The following is a 24,175-nucleotide window of genomic DNA, read 5'->3' as shown; positions in this document are numbered from 1 at the left end:
CTGTGGGACCAAGAGCACAGGGCAATACACAGGGGCACAGTCAATTGGCACCTGGATGGATTTTGGTGCAAATAGGCACTGCTTTAATGCAACCCCAGACTTTGACAAAAGTTTCTGCAAGTGAAGGAGCAGGATGCTGCTGGCTGGCATCTCAAACCCTGAGTTTGGCCATCCTGCATAGGCTGGCTACTCAGATCCAGCCTCTTCCCTCAAAGCTGCGGGTCAAAACTGGCCAGTGAGTGACTGGCAGATGTCCCACAGCAGTCTGGGCGGATGGGGAGTGTTTGTGGGGGAGCCAGAGGGACCCAATGCCACCACACGCAACATCTCTTGCTGCTTGCTTTTAATAGTGTTAATGCTACAGCTGCTGCCAGTGCCTTTCTGCCTGGCCTGAGGGTTTTTGCCAGTTAAACCTCACAACAGCCTTGTCAGATAGGTGAGTGACACAGGTGGACACCAAGCAAGAGGACCCAGGTCAGTGTGCAAGCTCTTTTCCTCCCCTCTGACCTGGAGGTTTGGTTTGTTTATCCCAAATTAATTTCCACATACTGTTGCAAAATGCCCTCTGCTCCAGGCTGACAGCAATGAGTCAAAGAGGGCCCTTACTAAAGCACTATTCCCAGGGAAAAATCCCTTCCCATTAACACATCTGGCATTTGATTGAAGTTATCCAAGTCCTCACTCTGATTTCCATGGCTGAATCCCAAGCTCCAAACATGGCACAGCAACATTACCAGAGGAAGCCAAGGAGCTTCAGCTGCTGTGAGGGGTAGAGATCTTCCATGTTTCTTTCAGGACATAATCAAATGCCTTTCTTGGAACACAGCAGTTTCACCAGAGAAGACAGGAGGCAGCAGAACAAGCACCAATGTCAGGTAAAGTTTGCACCTTTTCACCCAATTGTGGGCAGGCCATTCCCCCAGAAACCAGCTGAACAAGGACAGAGGGAGCACTGAAGGAAAATTAGGGCTCTCTTCAGGGCACAAGTGCTCAGCCCTCATCTGCAGGAAGGCACAACATCTGTCTCAGATCAGCCAGCCCAGGACAGGTAGTGTAGGCTCAGGCCAAGGAGGAAGAAAAAAAGAATGGTTTTAAAGCATTAGGCTTGAAAATAGACCAGTATTGGAAATTTAAGCACAGAAGATTCTAGGGCAGCAGGTTAAACCAACCCCTTCAGGTCAAGACCAGGCATGGAGTAAGCAGGGCAGCAGATGAGGAGTTCTCAGTCAAGAAAGGGGGTAGTGCAGCTTTCATGTGCCAAAGGTCAGCCAGACAGATGTGTGCACTGACAAATGCCCTCTTGGCACACACTGCTGTTGGTTTCCTGGGGATCTCATGTGAAGTTCTGGCAAGTCCATTGTAGCACTGCTATTTTTGTACTTAGCAGAAGGAGGAAGACAATTAACAACCCATGTGTGGGCACAAGAGGTGGGGGACAAGGCACAAACGAGTGTGAAGGTATCAGTCCAGGTGAGGCAGAGAGCTTACACTAAGCCAGGCAAAGCAGGGAGCCCTCCTGCCACCCAGAAGTTCCAGGGGAAGGTCTCTGCCTCAGCCCTGGTTGTAGGGAACAGGGAGGGAATTGAGAAATACCAGGGATCAACACCTTTGCTCCAAAAAGCAACAAACAGGAGCAAGAGGGCAGAGGAAACAAAGGGAGCAGGCTCTGGAGAAGACCCAACAAATTAATTTAATAGCATTGCCCCACTTCAGAGGCTTGGGATCACTCTTCATGGCTTCTAAATGGTACACCATTTACATCTGTGGAGCAGCAGCAGATGGAACTGCACCAAGTTTTAAACAGCAAATCCTCATTTAAGCAATATCAGCGTGAAGATTACAGGAGGGTAAGCTGTATCCAAAATACTGGGGCATGTCTTCACTTCAGGGTTGTCAGAAGTGCTAAGAGACAGCCTGGCCTTGGAGGGGGCTTCTGACACATAGAGGTTACAAAGCAGAGTACTCTCTTCCAAGGTTCCCCCATCAGCTTCAGCCTGCACAAAAGCAGCTGAAAGACAGGGCAGGAGCTCCAGCTAAATATGGGCTTCCTGGAGAAGCAGGAGCCAAGGTGAAGCCTTAGCCACCAGACAGCCGTGACCTGCCTTAAATGCTGACTTAAGCTTAATTTGGATGTCCTGGCTGCAACTGGGCAATGTCCTGTGTAATAAGGATTTGCCTGGCCAATCCTAGCAGTTGAGAAAGTGCTCTGAGAAGGAATGGAGGTCAGAGCAAGTGGAACTGAGCTCCAAGATACTGCCCTGGCACTTGGTACCACAGCTCCACTGGCTTCCAGGGAAGGTCTTGTCACACTTTGGCTCTGCCATGGCACCGTGCTGGGCTCAGACCTTTGCTCTGTAGATGTGCACATTTCTTGGCATTTCACCTATAGGGACAATAGCTGCAGGTCCCCAAAGCTACCTCTGTCTTCTGGGTCCTCTGAGACCAAGGCTGATATGATCTGTCAAGGTTCCACTTCTCCAATGCTGGAAACAGCCAGCTGCTCATGCTAGGATGCTTTACACTGCACATACCATGGTGACACTGCCTGTCCCACGCTGTCCCATGTGCCATCTGTCTCCTCCCTTCCAGGGGGTACAGTATCTGCTTGCTACTGCTTCATTGTTCTCTCCAGAAACAGCCCTTTTTTTCCCCCAGCCCAGCCCCTCATCATTCCTGCTAGGAGCCACTCTCCTTCTCAAGATGGGCTTCTCGATGTCCACTGGGCCTGAACACCCCTCGCCCTCTTGGTGCTCTGGGGTAGGAACCACGCTCCTGAACTCTGGACCTCTCCCACCTTCCACAATCCCAGGGCCTGTGGTGGCCCTGCCAGTTGGGGGCAGCTTTGTGGTCACTGCGGTTGAACATCAGGTTCTCCTTTTTCCTGCCCCGGGCCTCAGTCCCCTCCTCTGTGCTCCATTTCTCCATGTCATGGTGCTCCTCTTTCAAGTCCACAGTTTCTGTTGCTGGTGAGGGATCTTCACGGCACAACTCCCTTCTTTCAGCCAAGGGAGCAGCCCTGCTTCTACTGGGAGGCTTTGAAAACTCCTGGCTGTGCCGTCCAGCAGGCCTACGCTCTGCCCTCTGGCTGAAGACCCTGGGCCCCCTGGAGCCGTGGAGTGGATGACAGGCTTCTTCTCCTGCTTCCTGCGAGACACTGCACAGCTGCCTACCCCGGCCTCTGGAGCCTGGCCTCTCCCCTCTGTGCCTCTCCCTCTTGCTCAGTTGCTCTCTGGGCACAGCACACCTCTCAGGCTGCCCGGGTTCCACCCTGGGCTCTGACGCCCCGGCTGGCTCGGGAGCTGAGGCTTGGCTGGGCGGCTGGGGCACGTCCGCAGCGCGGGCACTCACCGACAGCTCAGAGGCAGTGGCTGCTTGGCCTGGATCCACAGCAGCTGGAGGCTGAAAGAAAAAAGCCACTGGTTAAGAAAAGGACAGGGGTGTCCCACAGCAGATGGCAGTGCTTGGTGCTGCAGCCCAGAGCCCCCTCAGAAGCTCTCTGCCCCCAGTGCCGTACCGCCTGGAGGCTGATGAAATATCGGTTCCTCTCTGCCTCGGGGTCGATGATTCCCCCTTTCTCTTGCTGTCTCTTGAAAATCAGGCGCAGTTCTTCCTGGTGCTGCAGCACCTTGGCATCTGGCCTGTACGGCTCCTGAGCAGAAGAAAGCAAGGCAAGGTAAGGGCTCTCTCAGCACCTAGCATGGATAGGCATGGCAGGGCTGGGAGCTACTGCCCAAACCCTTCTTTGCACAGAAGCAGACAACCCGCTTCCTTCTGCCACACTGACCAGGCCTACAGATGCATGGGAAATCCCTGGACAGAAGCCGAGCATCCCAGTGCAGACCCACTGTTTCTGCAGTGACTGCCTTGGGCTGTCCTGCTGTGGGGCAGGATGCACAGCAGCTACCATCAGGTCACTCTCCTGACATGACTGTATCCCAGTGAGTACAGAGATGTTCCCCATGGCAGAATCACCTCTCTCTCAGCACATCTGCTCAGCTCAGGGCTATAAAACTGAATCTGCTTGTAAGCTGCCCTTTGGATGGGACATCTAGGAGGACCTGAGATAGAGTGTGCATGCATTACAATGTCCCAGTTGAAGCTACCCAGTGAGGAGGCACAACTGGGCAGGTGAGCCCCCATCTCTTACCAGAGGGTGCTGCGGGGGGGGCGCTGCCTTCAGAGCACAGAGATCATAGACCAGGGTCTCCCGGCAGACAGGGCACTGCACACCAACTTTCTGTGGGGAGGCAAGAGAGAATAGCAAACCCTGTCTGTGATCCAGCTCATGCACTGCCCCATAACCCCACCCTGGAAGTGGAACAGGGTGGTCTTCTTCACTCTTCTGCCAAGGTAAGGAAGTCAGAGGGGTTCCAGCAGCATGAAAGCAGCCTGGTGTCTCAACAACAGCTATGGAAGGTGTCTCCACATGAGGCATGCTGGGATTTGTGCTCCAGCAGCTGACTGCTTTACAAAGCACCTCTGTCAACACATATGGATTCACCCCTCAGCCTAGGATGTATTTTTTCTGCTCCAAAGTGGAGTGTGTCATCAAGGCAGCACCTCTTTGAAAGGGTTTGTAGGAAGGAGCCTTTGATTTGTTCCATGCTCAGCTGTTCTGTTTCCCTCTGCAGTTGACAACTGTTCCAACACACGCTAGGCAGGTTTTATCACCCCAAAACACAGGTGATTTGTGTTTACCCTGCTGCAACTCGCCACAGTTCAGGACTAGGACTAGGGAAGGAGTCCTTTTTTCTAACTTCTGTGATTCCAGAAGTCTAAAAATGCAACTCTCTTACCCCCTCACAGCAGGCACTAACCCAGAGATCCAATAAACCAACTTGTTTGGTCAGAATAACTCAGTCTAGTCCCTGTTGATTCTCAGCACAGGCTCCATGTGCCAAAGAGGGTGATACAGATGTTACAAGGGTCTGTGCAGCGGGCCAAGGAAGGAGCCCCAGTACCTGTTTGGGGGATGGTGCAAGGTGCTGCTCTCTCTCCTCCTGCTGCATGAGGATCTCCTCCTCCATGTGCTGGGCATAGCGGGCCAGACAGTGGGAGTGGAAGTAGTGGTAGCACTGGGTCTTTGTGAAGGCTTCTTTCTCCTGTCAGGAGAAAAGGGCATCTTTGAAGGATTTCTAAGCAAAGAGTTGTGTAACCACCCAGCTGAGCTGGGTTTTCACTTCCATGTCAGTGGTATCCATGGGGAACTAGTGCTAGCAGAGCCACCCAACATCATCTGTTGGGCTGCAGCTCCACTCCCTCAGCAATTACTGGGATGCTGCTTCTTGTTTCAAATGTCAGAAACACTCCTAATGTCAATATGCAAAGATTTTATGACTGATTTCTCAGCATGTGTTCCTGTGTAACCAGCAATCTTCCCACCTGGTGTGCTCTCCTTCCTAGGCAGGTGTTGACTTTCCTTGAAATCCTAGTAAGGCCTGCTCCCCTGTCCCCACAGACCTCAGCACCTGCATGGATACATTCTAGTACTTCCTGACCACCTGTGTGCTGAACTCCTGGTGAGGTGTAGCCAACACAGGGAAACTAAAATGCACCATCAACTAGCCCCAGAACCTATGCTTCTCTAGAGATGCTCCAGCATGCCCCATGTCCATTTTCTGTAGAAGATTATCTAGAAGTTGATGGGAAGAGCAGCATGTATTGCACTAGGAAGGGCCCTGTGCAGACTGGGAGGCAGGGGGCTGCTGGGGTGTATCTTGGACCCAGGCTGATATCCCAGTGTCAGACTTCATGTTCTCTTGCCTCACTTCCCAGTCAGTTTGTGAGGTCAGGAGCCACATGCCTACCTGGAATCCATAGAGGCAGATTACACACTGTCCTTGAGGAATATTGTTGTCAGTGAGGATCTCCTTTCCCTTCTGTGAAAGCATTAAAGCAAACGTTTTACTCACTGGCCTGCCCATGGGCTCAGGGATGTCCCACCCCATGGGCAGTCAGGGATCAGAGTCTGTGGCTAGTCACACCCAATCTCCTGACTCTCACCTCGATCAGTTCATAGAGCACCTCTGTCCCCAGCCTGGCTTCAGCAACACTTCTGAGGGTCTGGGAAATCCTACAGCAAAGCAGCAGAAATCCTTAACAAAAATTTAGCTACACCTTTTCAGTGTCCCACATACCTGTCATCCTGCCATGATGACAGGAGGAAAAAAGAGAACAGTGGCCTTCAGGTTTTGCTTGGAGCACAGGATGGGCACACATGCACACACATATTCATGTGCTGTCCTGGTTCCCCACAAGCCAGTGCACAGGAAGCCTTTTTATGACAGGACTTGCAGGAGCAGGTTTGCTGATGGCCTCAGCTTGAGCTCAGCCAGCACCCTTTGATTTTGGTGAATCCCAGGCTTTGTCTATCTGATGGCAGCCCCTGTGCAGGTCTGTTGGGAGCCACATCCTCTCGTACTGCTGGCAGAAACAACGTGTGTCTCTGCACACATTCCACTGCGCCAAGGACCAAAGCACAAAGGCAACAACGGGCTGCCCAAGGACTGGGATCAGTCCCACCTCTGTCAGGGCATGACCAGCAATTTTCAAGGCCCCAGGGATTCAAATAACATTTCAGGGGAACCTACAGGGGAATAACCACAAACTGGACCCCTCTGTGTTAAATTCGGCACCAGTGGCTCCTGAGAGACTTAGGACAAAGTGATTTAGGGACCTGTATCCATCTGTTAACCAGACATGGAAGTCATGTGAATTACAGAAGGCTTGTCCATCACTTCTGCCTCCTGGATCTCTGGAGCAAAGGACTGCCACTCCCCACCCTCCTGGCACTCACTTTTGAATTTGCTCATCTGACAGCCCCCGCGGATTCCTGATGGAGATCTCCGGAGCTTTATCGGGATACTAGGATAAAAGAGAAACACCCAAAGCACAACAAGGAAGGTGGAGAGGCCCGAGGCTCGGAGGGGCAGGGGCGGGGGGGCTCGGGCAGCCTACCTGAGGGGGCACGGAGAGCACCAGGGTGAAGCGGACGTACTGGGAGTCCTGGTCCTGGGCCGTGGCAGGGTGCAGGGTGATGCTGATCTCCCAGGGCTCCCACCTGCAGAAGGGGCAGCTCGGGGTGAGGAGGGCGGCGCGGGGCCGGGCCGGGGATGGGGAAGGCGGGCCGTACCTGCCCAGGCCCCGCGCCACCTGCAGCTCCTCCAGGTAGATGGACTCCAGCACCTCCACCTCCGGCGGCAGCGCCCTGCGGGAAACGACCAGGCAGGAGTCAGTCGGCTCCGGCGGGCTGAGGGTGCGGGACAGCGGGGGTGCGGGGAGCGGAAAAGGTGCGGGCACGTGGGAGGGTGCAGAGACCGGGCAAGGTACGGGGGCTGTTACCAGTCCGTCGCCTCCGCTTCCTCAGCGGCCGCCGCCATCTCCCCGCTCGCCCCGGAAGCGGAAGGGCGAGCCCGTTGCCAGGAGACGCCTCGGCGGCGGGTCCGGGGCGGGAGCGCAGCGCGGCGCGGTTCATCCCGCAGCTGGAGCGCTGCCACCGGGGCTCGGGGTTCGTCCTGCCTTCCAGCCGGTGGGCAGCAACAAAGCCTGGGGCAGGGGCGACGACACTCGCCCCGGGGAACGGGGGCCGGATGCCGCCCCGCGGGAGGAGAGGTGCCCGCGGAAGGGGACTCGCTGCTCCTCACCGCCCTCCGTGCCTCGGCAGCTCAGCGGCCCCGTCCCGGACGATGGAGAACTACCACGTCCTGGAAATGATCGGCGAAGGGTCCTTCGGGCGCGTGTACAAGGGGCGCCGGAAGCACAGCGCCCAGGTGAGGGGACAGGGCTGGGGCTCTGCTGTGTGGGGCCGGGGCTGATTTCTGGTGCCTTTTGAATTCTAAGGCTCTGCCAGGATTTTGGGACTCGGCATCCATTCGGCTTTCTGCTGATGTTCCTGACCAGCTCCAGCTGGCAGTAAGATCTGGATTCAAGGGACATCAGGAGCGACCTCAGGACCTCAAAGCAGAGCCAGCACTAAATTTAGATCCTCTGAAACCCCCAAGACAAGCACCCCATAGCTGCTGCTGACTATTACTAGGATGAATGCGTTTTCCTCTTAGCAAGTTGAACCTCCCTCCATTTCAATTTGTAATTCCCGTGTCGTCCTCCCACATGCTTCAGTCCCCTCACCGTCATGGGTCTCTCTGCTACACCCATTCCAGCCTATTGATGTCTTTCTGGGCCAAACACCTGGCCACAATATTCCCAACATGGTGCACAAGATTAGAAATAAAGGTCAGTAATCACTTTGCTGCAGTTCCTGCCTGTTGGTACAGCCCAGGGTGCTGCTAGTGTTCCTCATTTACAGGGCACACTACTGGCTCATGTTCTGCCTGCTGTTCACCTGCATCTCAAGGTCATGTCCCATGTTAGTGTGAAGAGAAGTGTGAGCACCAGTATTGATGTGCAAGGGCCTGGGGAGAGCCCTAGGTCCAAGTGAACAAATGTCTCATTGTTCTACTGTCTGTGTTCAGCTGGAACCCTGTTTGGGTTAAAAGCAGCCTTTGCCAGGGTGGGTCTGACCAGGAGTCTGGCCTGATCCCAGTTTTTCCTGCTTTGAAAGGTGGTGGCCTTGAAGTTCATCCCCAAGGTGGGGCGGTCTGAGAAGGAGCTGAAGAACCTGCAGCGGGAAATTGAGATTATGAGAGGCCTCCATCACCCCAACATCATCCAGATGCTTGACAGCTTTGAGACTGCCAAGGAGGTGAAGGGGATAACTCCAGGCAATGGCTTTTGCCTGACTGGGGAGGGGAACAAGGGCTGTCCCCTGCTGTTGTAGGGACATCTTTCTCAGGAGATGCTGGTGACTTCATCCCAGGGTCTGGTTAGTGTTTTTCAGAGCCCTTTTGTATGTGCTCTGTGGGGAGCCAACACCTGTGTGGGCTGCACTAGGTCATATACAGAGGTGAAGGAGCTGACCAGGGGCCTGTGTGATGCAGAAAGAGTGGTTTGAAATCACAGGATAAGGGTCGCTCTTCACTCATCAGTCTCTTCAGAGACTGCCTTTTCACTGATTTAAATTCTCATGGATATAATATGATAAGAGAGGATTGAAGACTGTTCTATGCACATAGGAACGTGAAACAAAGTCATTGGACAGCAGATTCAAAACAAGCTCAAGAGGGTGATTCTACCCACTGGGCTTGGCAGTACCATTCTGGGCTTGTCCTGTCCTCCCCTCTTCTCTTGTTTTTGCTGTCTGGGATATGGACAGCTACAAGACCTCTGCCAAGTGCCAGGTCCTTGCTGCAGTGCAGCCATGGGAGCTCTCTTCCATTCCAAGTCCCAGCCCAAGCTGATGGACTTTGCATGATGGCACCCCAACACCTCCCTCAAATTTCTTACCCTGCTTTGTCCTGGTCCCCAGGGCCTGATCTCACCATGTTGCTCTTCCCTCCAGGTGGTGGTAGTGACTGACTACGCAGAGGGAGAGCTCTTCCAGATCCTGGAGGATGATGGGAGCTTGCCTGAGAACCAGGTGTCTATCATTGCAGTGGCCATGCAGGTGTTTGCTGCAGGCTAGAGAAAACAGGACCTGTGTGCCTGCAGGCAGAGGGTCTCTGCTGTGAGCCAGGAGATGTCAGGAGGGTGAGGGTGCCTCTGGGACCTTACCTAGCAGAGCTTCTGAAAAGGATGGAGAGGAGGCCAGGTTGGCATTGTGGGACAGTGGGGTCCTGCAGAGACTTCAGTTTCTCTGTTCCCTTTACAAGGGCCACAGCACTAGACTGCCTTGGCTATTGGCCCACTCCAAGAAACTGCTGGCCCGCAGCTGGGGGTGGTCCCTGCCCCAAACAGAACAAAAGTAGAAGTAGTGTGAGAGCCAGGCTGTAAGGGACCTAGCCCCCGTGGTTGTGCCAGTGAGTGTCACCATGGTACACAGGGTGAGGTTTCTGTGTCTCTGGCAGGTGCAGACCATCGCTGCCCAACTAATCTCTGCTCTCTATTACCTGCACTCCCACCGCATCCTGCACCGTGACATGAAACCCCAGAACATCCTGCTGGGCAAAGATGGTGTTGTCAAGCTCTGTGACTTTGGGTGAGTGCTGGGGGCCAGCTTGAGGGGAATGCTGGGCCTTGGAGCAGCCAAGGGGTTTCCTGCATGCTGTAGAGGAGGAGTGGGGGTGTGTGGAAGGGGGTCTGGATTCTGTACATATTTAGAGGTTAAGCAGAGAGGGGAGATTTTGTCCTCCAGAGGGAAGAAGTATTGATAAACTCATAGGGAACTTCCTGGGAGCTGCAACAGATGTTTCAGCCTGAACTTGAGATCTCTGCTTTGCTTTGAGCAGGTTTGCCCGTGCCATGAGCATCCACACCATGGTGCTGACGTCCATCAAGGGCACCCCACTGTACATGTCCCCTGAGCTGGTGGAAGAGCGGCCGTATGACCACACAGCAGACCTGTGGTCTGTGGGCTGCATCCTGTACGAGCTGTTTGTGGGCACTCCTCCCTTCTACACCAACAGCATCTTCCAGCTTGTCAGCCTCATCCTCAAGGACCCTGTCAAATGGCCCATGACCATGAGCCCAGTGTTCAAGGTAAGGGCTGAGGCCCTGTCTGCAGGGTGAGATCTGTTAATGCAGTTTTGGCCTCACCTGCTGCCCTAGTGGGTCACTCTTAGCTTTTATGTCCCCTAGCAGGGACTTCAGAACACAGAAAAGCAATGAGAGCTGGACCTCCTGGAAGGGGAATCCTTATCACTGTTATCAAATGTCTGCTGTCCATAAGCTGGGAAACTGGGTCCAACAGCAGAGGAGTGATTTATTGGGTTGTGAAGGGAAATGTCTTGCCATCTGCCCTAAGCACTAGAGGTACTCCTTTCCCAGAGCTAGGCAGGAAAGACAGGCCTCCTGGTGCCCTCCCTGAGGGAGACTGGTGGGTACACTGTGCTCACTGGTGGGTGCTGAACATGTATCAGTGATCCTGCTGTTTTGCAGGACTTCCTTCAGGGATTACTGATGAAGGACCCCCAGGAGCGCCTGTCATGGCCAGAGCTGCTTTCTCACCCCTTCATTGCTGGACGGGTTACTGGTGAGTACTTACTCCTTTTCCAAAACTGTCCAGGTCTGTTTCCTTCTACTACTGTCTGGAGACTGGGAGGGATCTCCCTGCCCTGCTATTTTTACTATCCCGGTCTATGCCTCTCTCCTCTCAGCTTTTTCCAAGCACTGACTCCTAGCTCCTGCTCCTGGTCTTGCTCTGGGTTCCTTGGGATTCCCCTGGGATCTCAAGAGAGATCACTCTCTCTGTGTCCCACGAGAGAGCTGCTGCTGAAGTTCTCCTCTTGCCTCCCCAGTGATTGATGACACAGAAGAGCATGGGATTTCAAACCCCTTCACCATGAAGCTGTCTCCAGAGCTGCAGGCCCTGAAGGAGCAGCAAGTCCATTCCGTGGCCCCCAGGAGCAGCTCATCCAGGATCTTGAGAAAGGCCCAGCAGAAGATGGTTGAAGAGACACAGAAAAAGGTGGAGAAAAGTCTGAGGTTCCCCATGCTATGTCTCACAGTCAAGGCAAAGGAAGGATACTGAAGTGGGCCCTGGGGGAAAACACAGGAGTACATGGGTCAGGCTGGGGTGTCAGCAACACACAAGGCAGGATGTGGGGTGCTCATGGTGGTGGGGTCTAGGGGACTCATCTGACTGAGTAATCCTGCCCTGACCAAACTTCTCTGCCACCAGGAGCAACTGAAGGCAGGTGATCCATCTATGAAGGATTCTGTCAATGGACATCCTACACCTAGACCTAGAGCAGCATCAGGGAAGGCAGCCCCTGAGGAGAGGGAGCCATTGACTGCCGCCAATGAGAAGAATCCATATCTCCTGCAAGGAAAGAGCAGCACAGCAGAGTGGGAGTTTGAGGAGTCTCCTCCCACCCTAGGGTGAGGGAGGCAGAGGCTGGGGCAGGAGGAAGAGGGAAAGGAAAGGTCTTTCACTGACTATACTCTTTCCTTGGCCAGGCAGCACAGCTTCTCTCAAGAGTATGAGTGGGAGTTTCCTGGAGCAGGTTCCCCTCCACAGCCTGGTGCTGGCAGGGCAGAGCCCTGCAGCAGGCACAGCATTGTGGACCTGGAGACTGAGGTAAGATGGTGTCTTCAGTGAGGACAGCAGGGCCCAGTTGCCAGGGGCTGATAAAGAGACCCTGGGACTGGCAGGGTCTGTGGCACCAGTCCTCTCTTCTGTGGCTAGGAGCTGGAGAGTGATGAGGAGTGGCAGCAGCTGATTGAGGACACTGAGGCCTCAGCCATGCAGCTGAGCATGCCTCTGGGCCTGCTGAGGGACCCAGCTTTCCAGCACCGTGTCCGGGACCGCCTGGTAGACTCTGCTCAGCAGGTAAGGGATGGCTGGCCCAGGCAGCTAAGACTGGAGACTTGGATGCTGCCTTCTTCATCAGGATTAGGTTGGAAACATATGGAGAAACCTCAGTTCAGCCAACAAAAAGATCCTCTGCTTCTCCAGGAGTTGGAACTGTCTTGTGCACTTGGCTTGCCATCTGCTCCTCTGCTGTCCCCTGCCTGAATGGGTTGAAGGGCTGCTCCATGGCTGGTGGAGACACCAAAACTGCTGGTCATTATAAGCTCTTCTGCCTTCTCTGTGTCCAGGTGCTGGAAGGGATGCTGGAGGGAGCCTCCCATCTTCGTTCTGTGCTTCGTGTTATTGGCAACCTCCTGTCTACCCAGTGTGATGCTGAGCTGCTGGACCACTTCTGCCAGGAGCTGAATGTGCCTCTGTCCCTGCTGTGTCTAGCCAAGCAGATCCTGGAAAGTGCTGTCACCAAGAAGGTGGGTGTAGAGCCCCAGGGAAATATGGGTGCCTTCCAGCCCTACAGAGTGCTGGTGCTGAGGAGGCCCTGGTGTCCTGCTGGATCTGGCTCACAGGTTCCTCTTCCAGGCACCCTTGAGAAGGGGGAGGTTCTGGTAGGGAAGAATCCTGTTGTAGTGGTGTGGGGATGGTCAGCAGACAATCCCCATTTGTGGTTTCTTTCTGGATTCTGCAGCAGCCCTGGTGTATCGCTGTGCTGACAGACCTCCTCATGGTGACCAAAGTTTATTTCAGCAGTGAATGTAGCCTGGAGGAGAGTGGGCAAAAGGACAGGTAGGGACAACCTTCTGTTCCCTGAGGTCTTGTGTGGCCGCTTTGGGGACCACAGGCAGCAGGTGGAAGGGTGGTGTTCATACTGTGCAGCTGGAGTTGTCTCTGTGGGGGAGCATCATGGTCTAAGTGCTTCATGCCATATTGCTGTGCTCACAGAGGAGCACTTTCCTTGAATGGGATTAATTGAAGGAAAGGCACAGCTGACAAGTCCAGTGGTGCTGCCTGCTGACAGCAGCTCACAGTGTGAGTGTGTGCTGCCTGCTCCATTAGCCAGGGCCATTTGGGCCTGTCCTCACAGCAAGGGGCCATGTTTCTCTGCACTCATCTGTCCCTGCTCTCCCCCTAGTCTGCAGGCTGTTCAGGAGAGTGCTGACTGCTTCCTGGCCCTGCTGCCGGAGCTGCTGGCTGTGCCCGTTGACAGTGAGATGAGACTCTGCCAGCAAAGCCTCCTGGTAAGGGTGCTCCCATCTCCCTCCTTCACACCCTCTGCCCCCCGGGGACAGAAGCCATGGTGGTGTCTGTGTATGTTGGAGGAACACAGCCTGAGGACCCTGCTCCTAACTATGGGGTCTGATGCGTTCTTGTCAGGGCAGGCTGTCTCACCCATTGGAGTTTTTGTGGGGAATTGCATACAAAAGAAGGTCTCTGAAGGGGCACTTTCACTGGCCTTACCATTCTGGTGTGGCTTTACTAGCTGAGTCAATGGCAGGTGCAGCCCCTTATACACACTCTGGCACAAAAAGTGTCACTTCACCAGACATACCCCTGGCTCTGCTGCCAAGAGTTCTGCTGCTGGGATTGTGCTGGGTGGGCACAGCAGGTTCTCAGCATTGGAGTATGATTCACATGTGGCTTGGGCAAGAGATGCATATAGGCTTGCGTTTGATATCTTTTAGCCTTTGTTTTTGAGCTGCATGTTTTAGCATCAGAGTCAGCAAGAGCAAAAATAGCTGTTGGGCATGCTCTGCCAGGCTGTGATAGAGGTGAGGAGGGACATGTGCCTCCATGTGTACCCCTCACTTTGGCAGCATGCAGGCACATGTGGGTCCCATACAGTAACCTGGCTGGAGTGGACATTTGGAGGTCCCTGAAGTTCCAGCATGAGTCCTTCTCCCATCTCTGCTGTCCTCCCACAGCTTCCTCCTGTGCTGTCCTTTTCTTTCCTCTCAAACTCAGTCTGCAGTGATGGCAACCCCTGTGTCTCCCCCAGTGCTTCACCCAGCTCTGTGAGAGCCTGGACACGACAGACCCTTCTATCTCTGCGCGCTTCTACACCAGGCTGCAAGAGGACCATCAGCCCCTGCTGAACAGACTCCTTCAAGGATCCATCTCAGAGCAGCCTGCTCTTCGAGGTAGCAGTGGTAGCAGCTCACCACCTCTTCCTGGGGTTTCTTCTCCTTCCTCCCCTTGGGCTCCATCAGAGCACTGACGGCCATTGTAGTGCTGTTGGCCAGAAGAGGTGGCTGAAATTTATCTGTCCAGACCCCTGCTAACTTGGGCTCTCCTCCCTCAATCCCAGATCTCACCCTCATTATGTCATAAGCCTGACTTTTTCTCTCTTGCCATCCAACCCTACCCTGCTGCCCCTCAGCACCTTTAGCACAATGACTCCCCAGCTCTGCCTCTGTGCAGGTGCAGCAGTGGAAGGCAAGTCAGCCCATGACCAGAGCCCATGTGTGGCAGACCTCTTCCTGGCTGCATTGGCTGCTGCATGCAGCATCCCCCTGGAGAGAAACAGCTGTCGGGAAGCCAAGCAGCAGGTCAGACCAGCTCTCTCTACAGGGTGAAGAGGTGTGGTCCTCCCAGGGACAGCAGCCTTTTCTAGGAGGATCCCTTTCTCAACAGTAGAGTGGAGGGCTGGGATCCTCTGGCTGTATTGACTGTAGGGCTCATATTTGTGGGCTGCCAACCTCTCCAGCCAACAGGTGACCTTAGGAATGTAAGGATTCTTGAATTAATTAAGAGACTCAAACTTAGGATCTCAACTGTGAGATGGACTAAGCAAAGAACTAGGCAACGGAGGGAAAACGTGAGGAATTCTTTTATTACAGTGATATGAACTGTAGGAAAACTGAAATTGAAGGGGCAGTAAGTGTGAAAACAATTACAGGTTTACATTTGATTCTTTAACTCTGAGTCAACAAGGAGGGAAGCAAAGGAGAAATTTTACCTTGCTCATCTCAACTCTGGGACTGTGCATCAAAGCCATGCTAGATAGGCATCCCTTAGTAGACACAGGCAAGATGTAGGAAGCAGATGCTTTCTTTCATTAAATTGTTGCTAGCATTAAACTCTTCTAGTCTGGGTAGTGCTTCAGGTGCCCAGAGTGCAAAACAGGCTGATTTCTGCAGGTTGCTCACGCAGTAGTTGAAAACCTTATGGAAGGAGAGAGTCAGCAGCTTGCAAGACTGCTGGGGAGACTGGAGGGCCCAGGCTGCTCCTTGAACGTCCTGAAGGTAATGGCACAGTCCTTTTATCTGGCTCTGCCCAGAGATGCCTGGGCCTTTGCTCTGGAATTAGGAGCATGGTGAAGAGGGAACTGTGAGCTTAGCCTTCAATGGCTCCCATCTGCCTGGTGTCAGTTGTTGAATAAATGAGCCCGTGGTAGCCATGGGGTGGAACCTGTCTGCAGGGGCTGGTGGCATCTCTCCCCTCTGCCTTGCAGATACTCTATGCTGGCTGCCATGCCTACCCGAACCTGTGCCAGCACCTGGGAAGGAACCAACCTCTGTGGGGTTCCCTCATGCAGCTCTTGAAGGGTGAGGTAGGACTGACCACAGCCCTGGTGGAGGGGTAGGAGTGTGGGCAAGCAGGATGCATTCCTCTGAGCACTGGTCAGATGAATCTGTGGGGGTGGAGGAGTTTTGGGGAGTTTAATCGAAAGAGTGCAGTTCTCCTCCAGGGCCCAGAAACACCTCCTCCTTCCCTGCTATGACTTCTGTTCCTTTGGTAGGTCCCTGTGGTGGAGGTGACCCAGGAGGCAGCCTGTGAAGCCTCTCTGTACCTGCTGGCCCTGCTCACCCTGCAGCTTCAGGCATCCCCTCCCAGGTAAGCAGACACTTTCACTCATGGGTGGGAGAGGAACATGCCCTGCCCTGAACAGCATTCTGTCCTGCACACTGCCTGGAGCTGGGAACCTGGTCCCACTGATCCCTCTGACCCAGACATACCAGCAGAATGCTGGGCAGTGTGAGTGGGTGCTGGGGATGTGGTGAGGAGAATCCAGTGCAGACAAGGAGGTCCTGTGAACCAGGGCTCCTCCTGAAACGTGGCTGCATCCCACTGGTGTGGATTTGGATGCTGCTGTTCTGCATGATGTGAAGCTGTGGGAACATAGTGCTTCTCTCCTGGTCCCTGCATTTCAGGTGTGAGGAGATGGTTGCCCTGGCTGTGGATCTCATCACCCAGTCTCCTGTTGTGTCCCTTGTGGTAAGCCACCCCCCTTGCCAGAGCCACTACTGAGAGCCTTGCAGACCCCTGCATCCCATTTGGGCCTTACTGTTCCTCACTCAGGGTGGGATGAGGCCAAGGGATGAAGGGTCAGTAGAGCAGATGGAAAGTCCCAAAGGTGCTGAACTCTCCTTGTCCCACAGGGTGCTGCAGCATTTCTCCTGGCACAGCTCAGTCAGCATGGGGTGGCTTTGGAGCTCAAGAGAGAAAAGATCCTACCAGTGGTAACAAATGCACTGACTGCACCTGCTGAGGTATGGGATGGGGACAGAGAAGCTGGGGACCCATGCATACCCCACTGCAGAGGTGTGCAAAGATGGGCTCAGAAGGGTGCAAGTGTGATGTTGCTTCCCTCGAGCCCAGCACCCAGCTTCAGAGTGTCTCCCATTCTCTTACAGCTGCAGCTCCCCCTGCCAATGGGTGCTGGTCTCTATGATGGGTTGTTTTTCCTCCTACTGAAACTCCTTGAACAGGTACCAGTCTAGCCATCTCCTCTGCCTGGTCTCTGCCAAAAGGTGTGGGGGCAAAAAGGCCTGAATGCACATTGGTAATGAGGCTTAGGGAAATCAAGAACTGTGCAGTTTTGGCTGCACAACCCCATGAAAGTCACCTTGTGTCCCTGCAGGGCTGATGGGAGAGTGGTGGGTGGGGAAGGGTGATCCGTGGGCACACTGGAGTGAAGGAGGGCAGAGATGCCCCGGGACTGACACTGCTGAAAGGTGCAGCAGGACACCTGGCCCATGGGTGTCTAGCCCTGACCTTCAGAGGACCATGGGACTGGCAGAGCCATGTATCAGAACCCTGGGGAGCCATGGAGGACCTTGAAGGCCTCTGACATCTGCCTCTCTGCCTCTAGGAGGATGTGGTCTTGGAGCAGGGCTTTGCTTCCTCTGAGCTATGGAGCCTGGTCTGGCATTGTGTTGCTGTGGTGCTTCATGTGGGCACCACTGGTGCAGTGCTGGAGGGAGATCCACCCCCAGGTGCTGGTCACCCCATGGCAGAGCCAGACTGGAACCTCCTCTCCCCTCAAGGTAGGAGCTGTGGGACAGCAGGGCATCTGCCTTGGACCCTGCTTCACATCCTTCCATGTCTGTCCCTCTCCACATCTGTTCCCTGAGGCCAGAGGACTCAGGTGGTTTTTTTGAGGATTGCAGTGTCTGCTGGGGAGAGAGGGCTGGGCTGGCCCATGCTGTGCCCAGTTGGCAGCAGCTCAGCTGAGCTGGCTTTGGAGGAGCAAAAAGGATGTCTATACTGCAGGGAATGTCCACTCTGGCAGGTGTGACCATCTGGGTGGAGATTTTCCTGTTTTGGGCAGGGAATCACAGAATCTACCGTGGAGCAGCCTTCAGGTAGCACAGACAGAAGTGAAGGAACTTTACAGCCTTCTTTCTCTAGCTTTGCCCTTCTGTCTGCTGTTTTCTCTGCAGGAACCCTGTTATTCCTCAGCTTGGCCCTCAGCATCTTCACTCGTGAGTCCCACCAGTGTCTGCCTCAGCTCACCCAGTCCCATGGCGTCCTCATGCTGACACTGAAGAGACTGCTGTCCCCTGGCTTCCTGGCATGCATGGCACAGATGTGAGTTGTGGCAAGGGCTGAAGTGGGCAGAGCTCAGCTGCTGAATGGGGCATGGACATGAGCACACCAAGGGCTGAGAAGTTCCTGACCTGGAACTTGCAGAGCCTCTCCTTAGTGCCTGGCACAGGGAATGCCCTTTGCCCCTTGTCCTAAGGTTTTTCTGATCATCTCTGTATTAAGCCCTCTCTCTTTCACAAATTCAGGCAAGCAGGAAAGGATGGGGACCCTGAGGTTGTCCCAGATGTGGTCATCCAGGTCTGCCAGCTCCTCTCTTTCCCTTTTGCCCTGGATGTGGATAAAGACACCTTAGCACTGATTATGGAGGCTGTGAGAGATACCCAGATCCCTGCCCAGCTGCTGCAGGTACTCTCTTGGCCCTATGTTCCTCCTTCCCCCCATACTGTGGTGATCCCTTCCTACATTGCAGTCCCCAATGCATGGCACCACATCCTGTTGGCAGCACGCAAGGATGTCATTTGGGTGCTATGCAGCCCTTGGAGAAGCTGGACTGGCTGCTAAGCTTGCACTGACCTGCTGGCTGCCTTCAGCTGCTGCTTGGCTCGGCTCCTGTGTGAGCACAGTGCACTCAGCAGTGCTGTCTGTCCTTCTGCCTTAGGTCTGCGCTCACCATCTGCCCTTCTCGTTCACCGAGCTCCCCATGGGCCTCTTGTGCCAATTTGTGGTGTCTGATATACAGGTCATAGACCAAGTGGTGAGGGAAGCTGCTGCCTCAGAGCACATTGTTGCCTTCTTGAAGTCTGTCTTGTCCTCAGACAATGTTATACTCACAAGTGACCTCCTGTCTCTCCTGACCCACGTGGCCCGGGTCAGTTCAGAGCACCTGCCCTTTCTCCAGAGGATCCTGAGGGACTCAGATGTGGCTGACCGGCCACTGACCTACCTGCTCAGCCACAAGCAACACCTGATACGGGCCAGAACCTGCAACTTGTTGGGCAACCTGCTCCGGCACAGCTTTTCTCCAGCGCTGGAGAGCCAGCTGGGTTGGCTGGAGAGGCTGCTGGAGTGCCTGTGGGACCCGGAGAGCAGCGTGCGCAGGGCAGCCACCTTTGCAGTGGGCAACGCCGCCTGCCACGCGTCCTGCCCGGCGGGGATGCTGGGCCGGGCCGTGCCCGCGCTGACCCGGCTGCTGAGCGACTCGCGGGCCCAGACGTGCCACAATGCGGCCCTGGCCCTCAGCAACCTGGGCCAGCGCGGGGAGGAGCTGCGGGATCTGCTGATCCAGAGCGGGGCCCCCGACCGCCTGCTGCAGGTGACCTGCCAGGACCCGCGGAAGGCCGTGCGGGAGGGAGCCCTCGAGGCACTGCGAGCCCTCAGCCAGCACCCGGAGATCCAGCAGGTACTGCACGAGGACCTCGGCTCCTTTGGGGAACCTGATGGAGCTGTAGGGACAAGGGTCAAGCTGGTGGGTGACTCCTGTCCCTCTCTTGGCTGTGCAGGTCCTGCTGTCCCTCAAAGCCACCGAGAGGCTGGCCGCGCTGGCCGCTGTCAGTCCCCAGTCGCCTTTTGCCCGGCACGGCGAGCCGCTCTTCCGCCGCCGGTGCGAGCAGCTCCTCCGCCGCCTCGCAGCTCCGGCCCGGCCGCGCGGAGCCCAGCCCGCTGTCGCCGCGTACCGGCGCTGAGCGGTGACGCCCGGGCATCCCGGGACGCCATGGACGCTTCCTTCACCCTCCTCAGGCTCCAGCCGGACCTTCTTTGCAATCCGCATTGTCCGCCTGAGGGGGGGCTCTACCCGGCCGTCTTTATCTGGGGTGCCCCTCGCGGGAAGCCGGCCCTGACAAAATGCCCGTTCCTTCTGTAACCGCGCGTCTCTCGCCGGCTCCCGGAGCCCCGCCCGCCGGGCTCCGCCGCGCCGCCAGGGGGCGGCACTGCCCCCGCCGCGCTGGCTGCCGGGAGCTGTAGTCACGTGGGCCCGCCGGCTCCCCATGGTAACGGCGGCGGCGGGTCCGGCGGGCCCGGGCGGGCGGTGAGTATGGCGGCGCTGCCGGCCTGTGGAGCGGGGCTTTGCTCCCCCTGTGTCTCCCTGGGTTGCACCCTCAGAGTTCCCCCAATGGGGCGTAGGGCCCTTATCCCCCCGCGTTGCCTCCCCGGTCCCTTCGCCCCATAGCCGTGCCCGGGCCCCGAGGAGGCACCCCGCTGTCGCCCGGGCCTGCTCACGGGGCTCGCCACGGCCTTGCCCCGTGACACCGTAGGGCTGGGGGGCGGTTCGGGAACGCTCTGTAGCGAGACATGCTGGGGTTGGCGGCCTGGGCGGCGCTCCGGCGCCAGGATAGCGCATCCTGGCAGCAGCTTCGGCATCAAAGTCTTTCACTTGGAGAAATGAGACACACAGCGTGTTCCTCGGGCGAGCGGCAGCGAAGGAAGGGCTGGCTCCCCAGCCACCCACGGCCCCAGGGAGCCTCTCCAACGGTACTTGGAGTATTAGGATGGAGCTGGGATCGACCAGGCCCAGGTGGAGTGCTGGGACATCCTGGCTGTCCATCCTTTCACTGGGGTCTTGGCTTGGCTGCTCTTGTGTTGTAAAAAGGACCGTTGAGTCTGAAAGATGAAAGGCAGAGCTGAGTTGAGACAAGCCTGGAGTATTTCCTGAATGCCTCTAGAGTTTGGTCAGGAATGAGGAGTGAAGGTGTGGGGAAACCTTGTGGCATTGTGCCAGCCTCCTATGCGTGTCTGTGGATGTCTCATGGGAGTTCAGAGTTCAGCCCCACAGCTATACATCAAAACCCTGCCTACATGACCCCCCAAGGCTTGCCTGTCTTTCTTATTCCTCATGGAATGGGCAGATGACATCTAGTGACTCCCGGATAGTTTGGGGGAATTTACAGTCGAGTGTTGGCCCTATTATAGTTTTATAGAATAATATTTCCACAATTCTTACTGTTTGTACCCAGCAGATAGTAGCATTTCTCTGTCCTTTCATTGTTCTCTTGCTGCAGTTGTGTTAGGTAAAGTTGGTTGATGACAATTGCCCCCTCCCACACCTCAGTTGGGGGGTCCTTCAGCACAGTAGGGATTGTATTTCAAGGAGGAGCTGAGGAGACAAATGTCACCATCCTCACATAACAGCGCCTGCGTGAAGATGTCAGATCACTGACACAGGTTGGGGACTTTGGCTGCTGTACCACCCTGGCAGGGTGCCACTCCTTGACATTTCCCAAGTTGCTGCCATGCATCAGGTCTGGGAGTATTTGGCAGCTTCTCACCTTGAGTCTGTGTTTCTTCTCCACTCCTGAGCCCTGAGAGATTGCTGTATGGAGTGAGGGTTTTGCAGTGAAATTCTTCAGAAGAATTTTTCCCAGCCCTGTCAGGACATGGAAGAGCCCTCAGCACATACTAAAGGACAAATCTGGGAACCTTTTCTTCCAATTGCAGCTATGTTTCAGTAAAAAGTATCAAGAACAGAAGGTGGGCTAAGAAATTATGTGTCTTGAACTAATTGGGTAGTTCTTGTCTCCTTGCTGTATGTTGATATTTTATACTTGTTTCACTCACTCAAAATCCTCCACTTCTATTTTTCTACTAAGGGCTAGTCTGCCTAAAATCAGATGGAGCTGTGCTGACTGCCCTCACATCCTACACTGGTGGCCAAACTCTTCCCAGGTCTTGCCACGTAATTCTCTTTTGTCCCATCATGGAGCTCAATTGAAAATGCTGTCCCTTCAGTCTGGATCTTCAGGATTGGGCTGTAGGCCTCCATGGTGAAAGGCTGTTAAACACCCACCTGGTTTAGCTTCTTGCTTTTAACCCAGACTTGTTTCTCTGCTCTTGTTTGTGCTGCAGTACAACTGCTTCTGTTGCCCATATGATGAAAAAGTACAAATTGGGTGGGAGCAAGGGCAGGCACTTACCAGCTTCCCTGCTGGGGAAACAGAGCTGCATGATCTGCTGTCAGTGTGCACTGCATCTGCCTCAGGGCCTGGGGAGTCTGCCAGGGAGAAAAGTTGATATCCTTTGACAGCAATAGGAGCTCCATGCTCTGCCCTTTGCTGTGGCCCCTGCACTGTCCGGTCACGGCCAGGTCTGAGCACTGAGGTGAGCCCTATATCTGAAGTGTCCTTGGTGCACTCAAGCTATAGCCCTGGATTTTCTGCCTGTTGTGCCAGAGTTCCCCACTTCATCTGGCAACTGTGCTTCAATGCCCTTAGAGTGATAGGAAAGTCCCTTGTGAAGTCAAGCAAGGAGCTTTCAGTCCCCAGCCCACTCTGTGTGTGCATGGAGGGAGGCATTTGCTGCAGCACCGGGTGAGGTGCTGGCTGGATTGCAGCTCTCCCATGGCTTGCTCCAGCATCCTGCTGTCCCTGAGGTCTCCTCCACCTTGGGAACAGGAACACACACCTGAGCTACTCTATTTCTCTTGCAGGGCAGTGCTCTGCTTAGGTAAAGGGTCTTTTCAGGCAGCCATACACTCCTCATACTTCCTCTATTCAGTGTGGAGTGGAGTTCAGCACCACAGCTGATGAATGGAAATGACCAACCCTGGCACAAATGTAATCCTGGCATGCAGGTGGAATTTGCTGATGCATCCTCACAGAGGTTGATTTCTCACTGGTTTTTTGTTTTGTTTCATTTTTTTTTTTTTGTTTTTGACCTGAGTGGCCACGTAAAAACTTGACGTCTTGATTGGGACAGAAATTGGTTGTCATCCTCTGGATTTGCACACAAAATGTGGTTCTGCAAGGATTGCAGTGAAGCTGAGAGGGAACAGTGATGCTTAACTGTGTGGCAAAGCAGCACACCAGGCTGATGTACCCAAGAGCATCTCTGCAGTGGCCAAGCTGCCTCTGAACTGTGTTGTCCTCTTGGACAAATTGTGGCCAGCAACACCCTCTGCTCTTCAGCTTGAACTTGCTGGTGGCCTCAGGTGCTTTGGCTTGGTGTGTGGCTGCCCTTGAGGCCACTAGTTTCTTGGAGCTGACAGTGGGGAGGGAGGGCTCTTTCCATGCTGTTGAAACACAAGTTTGTACCTAGCTACGAGCTGTTGGAGCACTTCTAGGCACTCAGTTTGTTTCAGATCAATGTTGTTGATCTTGTTCAAAGTTTTAAATTTTTGCAGGGATACAAACCCTTATTTGTAAATGTATTTTTGTTTTAAAACCTGTTTGTTTTGCATTGTTGTTAACTTGCTTGTTCAAGCTTTAATCAAAAGTCCCAGAGCTGCAAGTGAGGAATTTGGTGTAAACTCAGGTCTTGTTTAGAAAAATGTGTTATCCTTTTTAATAATAAAGAACAGAATACAATATGCACCCTGCAATGGCATAGAAAACAATAGCAATTGCAGTTGTCTAATCTCTCTTCCTTGTGATTTCAGGCTGTGTGTGGCTGACAACACGTTATCAGGTCAGCTTGCAGTGCATACATTTACATCTTGTTATTTTAAGTGTATCACCAAGCTGCACTTTAAATAACCTCCACAGCCAAACTCTTCTAACAGTGGGATGATGTGCACACCCGGGCTCTTGAGGTCTTGTCCTTTCCTGTTTGGAAGAGGGCTCTGAGGAGCTGCCACGCTGCCATTAGAGGAACACATGCTGCAGTGGGGCTCAGGCTGGAAGAAAGGATTTTGATTGCTGCATACTGGGGTGTGCAGAGGCTGGGCACATGTTGGCCCTGTGCTCTAGTGATGTCACATTTGTACAGGCTGTGGCAGTGCTCCAGCTGACCTCCCAACACTTGCAAGCAAGCTGTGTGGCAATAAAAGGTGCTGGCAGAGTAATTGTGCAGCTGTATAGTCACTCCAACAGTGACAGCTTTGGCCTCTGTGTTGTGTGTCAATAAGTCCAAGCCAAAATCCATTAATTACTTGGTTGAGTTTGAATTCCAGCCTGGCCACTTCACCCAGGGCTTTTCCTAGCTCATGTTTCTACAATAAAATTTCAAGAGTGTTATTTTATTGCCATTATGAGATGCAGAACAGACCCCAGCTCCTTTCTCATAGAGTTGGGTTGGCAGAACTAGGGATTGCATCAAGCTGTGACCTTTGTCCATCCCAAAACTCCAGCTGAATTAAACATAAAGGGAAAGCTTCCCTGATGGTAACCAGCAGGG

General features: G+C 54.3%; 3 protein-coding genes across 4 annotated transcripts in view; 2 read left to right on the top strand and 1 right to left on the bottom strand.

The window, feature by feature from the left end:
• Window positions 1-326: 326 nt before the first annotated feature.
• On the bottom strand, window positions 327-7,389 carry RNF25 (ring finger protein 25). Its single transcript, XM_036387036.1, has 10 exons — window positions 7,342-7,389; window positions 7,133-7,207; window positions 6,958-7,060; window positions 6,797-6,864; window positions 6,004-6,073; window positions 5,808-5,879; window positions 4,962-5,102; window positions 4,148-4,237; window positions 3,515-3,649; window positions 327-3,399 (listed from the first exon to the last, which is right to left on the bottom strand). Exons 1-10 carry the CDS (start codon window positions 7,377-7,379, stop codon window positions 2,677-2,679), a joined length of 1,515 nt encoding a protein of 504 aa, XP_036242929.1. The 5' UTR covers window positions 7,380-7,389; the 3' UTR covers window positions 327-2,676.
• A 127-nt stretch (window positions 7,390-7,516) lies between these two features.
• Window positions 7,517-23,396, top strand: STK36 (serine/threonine kinase 36). The gene is made up of 26 exons (XM_036386840.2): window positions 7,517-7,769; window positions 8,561-8,701; window positions 9,398-9,475; window positions 9,903-10,033; window positions 10,284-10,533; window positions 10,933-11,026; window positions 11,292-11,461; window positions 11,675-11,874; window positions 11,953-12,073; window positions 12,182-12,325; window positions 12,595-12,774; window positions 12,990-13,087; window positions 13,434-13,539; window positions 14,298-14,439; window positions 14,720-14,847; window positions 15,439-15,543; window positions 15,753-15,851; window positions 16,041-16,135; window positions 16,453-16,516; window positions 16,681-16,791; window positions 16,936-17,010; window positions 17,394-17,568; window positions 17,965-18,112; window positions 18,316-18,475; window positions 18,729-19,469; window positions 19,570-23,396. Exons 1-26 carry the CDS (start codon window positions 7,590-7,592, stop codon window positions 19,750-19,752), a joined length of 4,119 nt encoding a protein of 1,372 aa, XP_036242733.1. The 5' UTR covers window positions 7,517-7,589; the 3' UTR covers window positions 19,753-23,396.
• Window positions 19,806-24,175, top strand: part of TTLL4 (tubulin tyrosine ligase like 4) — a 27,210-nt gene continuing 22,840 nt past the window's right edge. Inside the window, exon 1 of one of the 2 annotated variants that reach the window (XM_036386842.2) lies at window positions 19,806-20,096. The gene's annotated coding sequence lies outside the window, so the exon portion shown is untranslated. The remainder of the gene's footprint in view (window positions 20,097-24,175) is intronic. The other variant, XM_036386841.2, reaches the window with a different exon arrangement.

Source organism: Molothrus ater, chromosome 7 (genome assembly GCF_012460135.2).
Source record: "Molothrus ater isolate BHLD 08-10-18 breed brown headed cowbird chromosome 7, BPBGC_Mater_1.1, whole genome shotgun sequence".
In the NCBI taxonomy this organism is placed as follows: Eukaryota; Metazoa; Chordata; class Aves; order Passeriformes; family Icteridae; genus Molothrus; species Molothrus ater.
This window is presented reverse-complemented; position numbering and strand designations above follow the sequence as displayed.